The sequence below is a fragment of the Gastrolobium bilobum genome, unplaced genomic scaffold (genome assembly GCF_033153095.1).
Source record: "Gastrolobium bilobum isolate Gb01-03AN ecotype WA unplaced genomic scaffold, APGP_CSIRO_Gbil_v1 utg96765, whole genome shotgun sequence".
Classification (NCBI taxonomy): domain Eukaryota; kingdom Viridiplantae; phylum Streptophyta; class Magnoliopsida; order Fabales; family Fabaceae; genus Gastrolobium; species Gastrolobium bilobum.
In genome coordinates, this window is record NW_026898894.1 from 47,468 (window position 1) to 56,693 (window position 9,226).

General features: G+C 38.1%; 1 protein-coding gene across 1 annotated transcript; it reads left to right on the forward strand.

Moving 5' to 3' along the window:
* The first annotated feature begins 7,137 nt into the window (after positions 1-7,137).
* Positions 7,138-8,585, forward strand: LOC133285117 (cyclin-D1-1-like). The gene is made up of 5 exons (XM_061482292.1): positions 7,138-7,395; positions 7,474-7,560; positions 7,660-7,969; positions 8,052-8,167; positions 8,282-8,585. Exons 1-5 carry the CDS (start codon positions 7,138-7,140, stop codon positions 8,438-8,440), a joined length of 930 nt encoding a protein of 309 aa, XP_061338276.1. The 3' UTR covers positions 8,441-8,585.
* The last annotated feature ends 641 nt before the right edge of the window (positions 8,586-9,226 follow it).

Sequence of the window (9,226 nt, forward strand, 5' to 3'; positions counted from 1 at the left end):
TTGCCTGTATGTAATTGCAAATAAACAGCTAACTACACTGAATAGCCTCATTACATAAATATAAATAAGTGAGTATCTAAATCACGGAACTACCACACGTAATTCGGACCATAATCCTGATACATTATATAACTCGAATCTAAAATCAACAAAGTTAATCAATGTGGCATGGACAACCCCCATGCTCACCAAATAAGGCAACAAAGCCCAACAGAGTCTCAACAACAAAAACATGATAATAAAAATCGAACATGTCAGCATCCAAGCACAACAGTATAAATAACATATATCTCAACTCAGCTCCGGCCTCCTGCTGTCCGAGGTATCAACCTCCGAGTTACCTGAACCTGAAAATGTGCCCCAAACGTGGGGTGAGATCTCTAAAAAGAAATCTCAGTAAGACAAGGGGTCCTCAAGGATCTCTCCACCCCAAGCTCACTTACATGTGCAATATAACGTCAAAAGCAGTTTACAATATAAGTTCCAAAATCAGTGCAATGCAGCAGAATAATCATGTCATGTGTGTCAAAATATTCTACTGGCCAGAAAAATGCAGGATTTACATACGTCTATTACCTACAATCAGTACAAGACACCACTTGCACCCACCCACAGAATCACGCTATTGTATGTCTCCTACATACTCAGACTTACCGTCTAGGTGGAACAACACATGCATATCATAAGGCACTTGCACATAACAACTCAACAGCAATTCAAATATCCAAATATGAAAACACATCATGCATATAAACCATTCCCCCATTGGGTATGGTGGAACCAACAATGGCTAAACCAAGGACACACGAAAGCTTACCTCTTAAGCAATCAATCCAAGCCAAAGTCCACACTAGCTCAAAGTCCACAAACATCAAAATCAGAATCTGTTTTAGACCAACAATCATATCATCATTCATCATCTAATAGTTCAAGACATAACAACAACGTTTTCTTCTTCATTTAATATCTTTAGGCTTCTTACAAAGCCATAAGCCCTTAATTACTTTGATTCTGACTAAGATAATTATTACAGAGGTTCAAATTAACCAATCATGGGTCCACAAACCCAAAAATACCATTATGTTCGAAGAGAACAGTTACACTCTTGAAATTCCCAGAATATCCGGATATATGTCAGGGCCATATCTGAATATTCATATCCGGATACCATATCCAGATATTCATATCCGAATATTCCCAACCCTATATCCGGATATCATATCCGGATATCAATATCTGGATATTTTGCGACAAAATGCAGTCTCTGCATTTTGCGAGATATCACTCCTAAGGTTTCCTTTTTAAGACTTTTAAACGTTAAAGCATGCATCTTTAAACCCATTTAGTTCAGTGATGGTGTTAATTACTTGAACAACTCATTAAACATGCCAAGACTCCACTTTTAACCAACAAGACTCATGATCAAAGGTGGTGAAGCTTACCCAAAGGCTTGGAACAGAAACAAAGATGCTCTTGGAGCTCACATGCAGCTCCCACAATCTGACTTCAAAGGGCCACAAAAATAGTGATCAAGCAAGGTCCTTTCTCACCAAAAATGGCTTCTTGCATGACAAGGGCTCCCTCGACAATTTTTAAGAACTCAGCCCCTAGACTCCTCAAAACAGATATCCAAACTCAGAAACAAGGTCTCCTACCCACCCCAAATGCTTTATCTCACCCACACAAGGAGGTTTAGTGAAAGAAACAAGAGAAAAGGTGGTCTCTTGGCTCACAAGGTGGAGGGAGGAAGGTGGTGGCTAATGGAGAGCAAGGTGCTTCAGAAATGAGTCACGTAAGAGGCACCAAAATGACCTAGGATCATGTGCCAAGTCCTTAAATAGTCCACTTAAATTTTAATCGCACTGTATTAGCACTAATAGCTACGCTTAACATTTTAATCCCAAACTTTGGATTATGAACCTAGTCATTTTTATAAGATTTGTCAAATTTTTACTTTATTTTTCGCAACACTTAGCCGGTACGCGCTTTTCCGTAGCCGGTATCATTTCTGACACCAAAAATCATTATTTCGACTCCAAACTTATTATACTAGCCCTAAATATTATTCTAATAATATATACACACTTTTCATAATTTTCCAGGATACTTCATCGGTACGCATTTATATCGTGAGGCAGAACCGGTATCTGCACTTTTCATCAGAAAAGCGACTTTCAACATTATTAATCACTTTCTATAATTATTTAAGCCTTCTCATAATTATTAGGGTCAATTATAGAATTATCTAAATAATCTCATAATTAATTAATTAAATTTCTAAATTACCTATGCGAGTTCTTACATTCACCCCACCTTTTAAGGTTTTTGTCCACAAAATCAGAAACATACCTGTCCCGAAACTTGGGGTATTGCCGTAGAAGCTCATCTTCTCGCTCCCAAGTACACTCCTTAGGAGTTCTTCCTGTCCATTGCACCTTGACCATCAGAATGATCTTGCTCCTCAGCTTCTTCTTGCCGCGATCGAGAATCTTTAGTGGTCCGACGGGAGTCTTTAAGTTCTCCCGAACCTCCACATCATCAGGTTGCACCACGTGCGAAGGATCAGCAACATACTTCCGAAGTTGAGACACGTGAAACACGTTGTTGATGTTGGCCAAGTTCGGAGGCAAGGCAAGCCGGTAGGCAACATGTTCTACCCTACCAAGGATCTGGTATGGCCCTATGAATCTCGGGCTAAGCTTCCTCACTCCGAGTGCCCGACCAACACCGGTGACAAGTGATAGTCTCACAAACACGTGCTCTCCACTGAACTCCAGTGGTCGATGCTTAATATAACACCTCATATTTCTAAATGTATGATTATATATGATAATGTTAATTAAAAAGGAATGATTAGTGAAAATCTTGAGATTAGGGTCAAATTGCATAAGAAGGATAAAATGGTAAATTACCAAACACAGATCCCTAAGCATGAAAAATTGAGTAGAAGACCTCAAATGGTAAAAATAAGGACGTAAATGGATTCAGGACGAAAAATCAAGTGGATAGGCAAGTTTCGGAAAATTTGATGAATAGTGATTTTACCGGTGTAAAATACTGCAGTATAATTGTACCGATAAGCGTGAAAATATGATCAATATTTTTAGGAAATAAAAATATGACGTGAATAAGAAAAATACGTAGGTTATGAATTTGTGGGTTAAATTGAGTGATTTAAGAAAGTTAAAAGACATGTGGGACCCACTTTAAGTGACTTAAATGACTTAAAGGCTTAAGAAATCAGATTTCTATCTCACTCTTTCTCCTCTCTTCTCCCTCACCATCGACCTCTCCTCTATTAAAAGGGTTTGGAAGAGCTTGAATTTCTATCTTGAGTTAGAGACCATTTGAGAGAAAAGTTTGAACACCAAAGTTGTTCCTCTCGTCCTTGGGATCAACTTTCATGTGGATTGTATCTTGTGGGGATCATTGTGTGAGAAGATTTTCTTCCTCCTAGCTTGGACGAATTTGGTGCGGAAGAGGGCATTTATGAGTAGTTTGGGTTGATTCAAGGCTTGGAAATTACTCTTAGAGAGTTTATGAGTCTACTGGTGGTGAGTATTTCAACTCTCATTTGAATTTCGATGAGATCATAAAATTGATGGATATTTGTGAATGTGTTTGGGAGTTATGGTGGTTGGGGGCATTAAATGATGTTGCTTCTTTGGAAATAGATGCTTACAATGGTAAATGATTAAGATTGAGCCATTAATAATTTAAAGTGATATATTTTGTAACTTAGTAAAAATTATGATGGAGTTATGGTCATAGTCATGAATATGTTTGATGAGAATTATATGTAGGTTGTTGGGGAATTTAATGTGGATGTTGAATGAAATTGAAACATGATAGAACAATTGGAAATCCCTTGGTTTGTGACAAGATTCCCATTGGCAATATGGGGATAGTTTGATGGAAATTGGGTTGGAATGTAAGAGTGATTGTGTGTTGTTTGGTTGTTGGTACTTGTGATCAAGTTGTTGATGATCATTGTTGTATGATCATTGTAGGTTACCTCTCACGGATTCAATAGAAGCGGATTGAGTTTGGAGCTAACGTTGGAGAGCATTGCTTTTGGAATTGAGGTAAACCTTTAGAACTTGGGTTTTAATCCCTTGTGTGCTCCACCACACCTAGTGGAAGGTTGTGGTTGGATTTTGTGCTTTTGACATTGTGTGAATATGTATGTTCATGCATTATTGCTTGATTGTGTGATGTGCTTGGAGCATGTTGTGTGATATATCTGTGATCTCTGGCCAGTAGATGTGTGTGGTTTGGACTTCCGTTGGAGATATCCTTTGGGGATTCCGGTCGGATTTTGCCGTGGGGCCAACTCTTGGAGCGGTACCAGGATGATCCAAACGTTGGACTTCTGCTGGATAGGGCTCATGAGGAGTTCAAGTTGGGTTTTTCCATGGGATTGTCTCATCCATGGGAGAGGCACCAGGAAGCTTCCCAGGAGTTATATGATGGGGTCCTTGAACGGAATCCTTATGTGGATGTTCTTGGATTTGTGCCCAGTTGTTTGTGATTTTGTATGTTATGCATTTTACATGATGTTATTGTTTCACATTGAGTGAGCTATGGGGTGGAGTGATCCTCTAGTACCCTTGGTTTACTGAGATATATTTGTATATCTCACCCCGCGTTTGGGGACATCATTTCAGGCTATAGTGAGCATGGAGGAGCTCCGGGCAAGAGGCCCGCTTAGTGGACGAGTTGAAGTTGATCGAGACAAGAAGCATGAGTAGATTGTACCTGATAGATGGACATTTTGAGTTGCATGCCATTTAGAATTGTATAAGTATATTTTGAGGCTACATGATGTATTTTGGAGGACTTAGAGCATGATCATTGTAGTGGTAATTGGTATATGTGAATGGCTAATTGCTTTGATCGTGTTTATTTTGGTAGCTAAGTCTTTTGGCATGTATTTATTTTGAAGAACATGGATGTAATAGGGATATTGATGTATTAAAGGAATGTGAGGTTATGTTTTATCATTTTGACTTGCACAATGAAATGGTGTAGAAGATGTAATTATTGAAACATTGATGTTGTAAGATTGTTAATTAAGTCATATGGTGTGTGGGATTTGATTCCCCAAGAAAGATATATGAAAATATAGATATAGTATTTTGCCCAGTGGAGGGGGCTTAAGCCTGAAAATGGAGGCTTAAGTTCGCTCAGGGGGCTTAAGCGCCCAAGAGGGGGCTTAAGCGCCCTGGTGCACCTGTGAGTGGAGAAACTTACTGCCACAGGGGGCTTAAGCGCCTAAGTTAGGAGCTTAATTGTGCGCAGGGGGCTTAAGTGCCCTGGAGCGCGCTTAAGCGCTCTTGGTGGCCAAAAAATACCATTTCCCTCTGTCTGTGTGCTCTTAAGCGCGTTGGAGCGCGCTTAAGCGCTTTGCTGGCCGAAAAAACATGTTCGAAGAGGGCGCTTAAGCGCTCTGAATGCGCTTAAGCGCGCAACCCGTTTTCAGCATGAACATAAGTTAGTAAAATTGGCATAACTCGAGCTACAAAGCTTCGATTTGAGCTGGAGGGTACAACGAACTTGGTCAGATGCTGCCACTTGTCACCAAGTTCGTTGGACCACTCAGCGAACTATGGGGGTGGTGCCACATGGCATATAGTTCGCTAGGACCCTCAGCAAACTACGTGCATGTGAGACACGTGGCATGCCTTGTTTGCTGCATGTGGCAACGAACTTGTCTAGGGTGTCAACATTAATTGCTACCAAGTTCGCTATCTGGAGTAGCGAACTTGGTGTCCACTAAGAACGTGACATATTAACAGACCGAGTTCGTTACAGTGCCCAGCGAACTTGCTCGCGTGGCGTACCGGGAAATAATACTGTTGGCGTGGCATTTAGGGAAAAAAGTTGGGGAACAGTGGCATTTTGGTCACTGTTCCTTAAATCAATAGTATACTTATTAACATGTAGTGTTTACATCATTTTAAATCTGATGTAATGTTTACGTCATTTTAAATTTTATATAAGGGCTTCTCTTTTCTTTTGTCACATAAGATAGCATCTCTCATATTATAGACACAATAAGTGATGAGGTTCACTATTTTGTTAAAAAAATAAAAAATAGAAAGAGAATAGTATAAATTTCGATGCCTCACAACATGAGAGAATGATTTCCATAAAAGATTGATTTATTTTCTATATAGGAGAATCCTATGGCTCTACATAGACTTAATTTCACAAGAAACAAAGACTTTTTATTTACTTGAAAGACTTTTAGTGAAACTCTGTACACACTTACATAATTAGTTGAATGCATTGATGGGTGTGAGCAATTAATTTCAAAACATTTTTTGTTTGGCCATCCATATATTTATAGGGTTATATACTTCTTTTGTCACTGCAGATGAGAAAAAGTACAGCAATACTTATTTTTATCAGGATATGCGTCCGAATTCTGATGTGTTTTTTTTTTTAGGTCAGGATACGATCCCGTATCCTAATGTTAATAATTTGCTGCAACTTTTCTCATCAGCAGCGAAAGGAGAAACGACGAACCCATATTTATATACATTTCTTCTTTTCTTAGCTAACTTTATACAATTTTATTCATAATAAGTAGGATTGATCTATAAAATTAGCCTGAAAATTTGGGCAACAAAATCGAATTGCGATAAAAGCTCTGATAAGATATAGAAAACAAAATCTCTTTTTAGGTTAAGGTATTTCGTGGAAGGTCAATAAAAAGTTTATATCTTTTAACGCACTCAAGCTCCATTTTTAGAAAGAGTAGAAAGCTGGGCACTGCTCACGCAGAAAACAATCCTCTCATCACTATTATTATTTTTTTTATAAAAAAAAGGAAAGAAAATCCTCTGAAAGAGGCATCAATTCTCTTTGGAGTGGTCCCACATAATTTGGCTGCTCTTGTTAACGAAGCTTCTTGTGAAGTTCTACAGGGCCCCTTATATTCTACTTTATGAGACCATGTAAATAGACTCTTATGTACGCCAAAAAAAAAAGGCTGGTGCGTTACGAATGTTTGGTGTCAGGTTTTCACGGATAAATGTGACAAATTATAGTAACTAATATATTGGCATATATAATTGTTTTCCTATGATGGTATATATACCTGTATTCTCCACTGATACATTCTCACTCACCATGTCTGTCTCCTCAAACCACTCAACTCTTGACTTGTACTGCAGTGAGGCAATAACTAGCGATGTGGTTCACTTGGATTCTGATGCGGGTTTGAATGTTCTATTCGGGGAATCCGATGATGGTGATGAAAGCTATCTCTTGAGCTTATTAGACTCCGAACTTGATCATGTACAGATAAAAACAAAGACACTAGGACAACTTCGCAAAAAAACATGGCTGAGGAATGCTCGAGAAGAAGCCATAAATTGGATCCTAAAGGTGCATTAGTACTCAAATATCCCACGGCTTTCAATTGTAACCAGTTTGTGAATATGAAATTTTTTTTTCATTGTGCAGGTGCATGCATACTACAGTTTTAGACCTGAGACAGCATATCTTTCTATAAATTATCTTGACCGTTTCCTTTTGTCACACACCTTGAAGGTATAACTTGTATTCAAATTGATTTATTTGGTGAATATAAGATGCAATTTTTTTTTTCTCTCCCAAGTCTTGTTTATAGCATGTGGCTTACTTGTGCAGCAAGAAAAAACGTGGCCTCTGCAGCTGTTGTCAGTTGCTTGCCTAGCATTGGCAGCAAAAATGGAAGAAACAAAAGTGCCACTTCTATTGGACCTTCAGATGATAGAGCCCGGGTTTCTGTTTAAGCCTAAAACAGTTCAAAGGATGGAGCTTTTGGTTATGGCCAGTCTCAAGTGGCGATTGCGCATTATAACCCCTTTTGATTTTGCCCATCTTTTCATTTCTAAGCTTTCATGCTCTGCTTCCACATTGGGAGACTTAAATTGTATTGTTTCTCGTGTCTCAGATGTTATTATCAGAACATGTTTAGGTATCAAAACCTCTTCCCGTACCTATTCATTTACTATGTCTTAATAGTTACCAAGTGCTAACGGGAATGAACAATTCACCAGTAATGGATTTCTTAGAGTTTTCGCCGTCCACAATAGCAGCAGCTGCAGTGTTTTGGGTTACCAATCAACATGTTAATATCCAGAAATCAGGCTGCTTCCACAATAATATAAGCATTGTAAGTGTCAATGACGTTGTAGAAGTGGCCAATAGTGATTCAGGGCTTTGATGACCCCGGGTAGTTTTTTTATTTTCCCAGATTTAATCTTTCTTTATTTGATCTTGAATGTAGGAGATGGTGCAGAAATGTTACAACCTTATGAAGTTGAAACAGATCATTCGCCGATCAGAACACTTTTTGCCAAAGACACTACAATTAGTTCCCCCAAGTCCTACTTGTGTGCTTGATCATGCAGCTATGCTAGAGAGCATCGATGCTCACAAGCCCTGACTTCAATCTTGTGATGAATTACTACCCAAGGAAGTTAAAACATTTCTTTCAAATTGTCCATTCCTGATTCATTATAATTTCTTTGAATTGGTGTGATTGTGTGTGAGTCTTCAATAAGGTTCATCATGGAAAATTCCAATTAGAAACGAAGGTAAACTATATTGGAAAATTCTATGATATTATCGAAAATAAATAACAGGTTGTACCTTTTTTTTTTTCCCGAGTGAATTATATTTTTCTCACTAGTAAATAAATTAACTCCTTTTGTGATAAGCTTGCTCCCAACTTGCAAAGTTATCTCACTGATTAAACAATCCTCACAAAGCCTAGTTTCATGTAGAAATCAGAGAAACACATCAGGTTTGTTCAGTTAAAGATAATTTAGCTAGATAAAAGGGAATTAATTATGCTGTCCACTGTGCTGTTATTGAGTGTTGAATGATATTGCAAAATTTTGATAAAGGGTTCAATTGTCAAGTAAATACTCAAACAAAGAAAAATGGTACCACAGAAACATCTTAAACAAATTAGAAATGACTCAAGTTGAATTCTTGGATTTTTCAACCTAAGTAAAGGAGTATTCCGACTTGATAAGAGTCAACATAACAAATTGCACTTGTACCTCAGAATTTGTGTTGATGCATCATGATTCAACAAGGATAAGTTTCAAAAAGAAAAATTTCTCATTTATTGATATCAAATTTGTCGATTACATGAATTTGCTGTTATATTCGGCTTTAGCCAATCCCTAAAAAAGGAAAATAATTTGCCTATGTAACGCCCTGG

Coding starts and splice junctions, on each gene's coding strand:
- LOC133285117 (XM_061482292.1), top strand. CDS start 7,138: ATGTCTGTCTCCTCAAACCACTCAACTCTTGACTTGTACTGCAGTGAG. Junction 7,561..7,659: donor TTTTGTCACACACCTTGAAG/GTATAACTTGTA, acceptor TTACTTGTGCAG/CAAGAAAAAACGTGGCCTCT. Junction 8,168..8,281: donor TCCACAATAATATAAGCATT/GTAAGTGTCAAT, acceptor TCTTGAATGTAG/GAGATGGTGCAGAAATGTTA.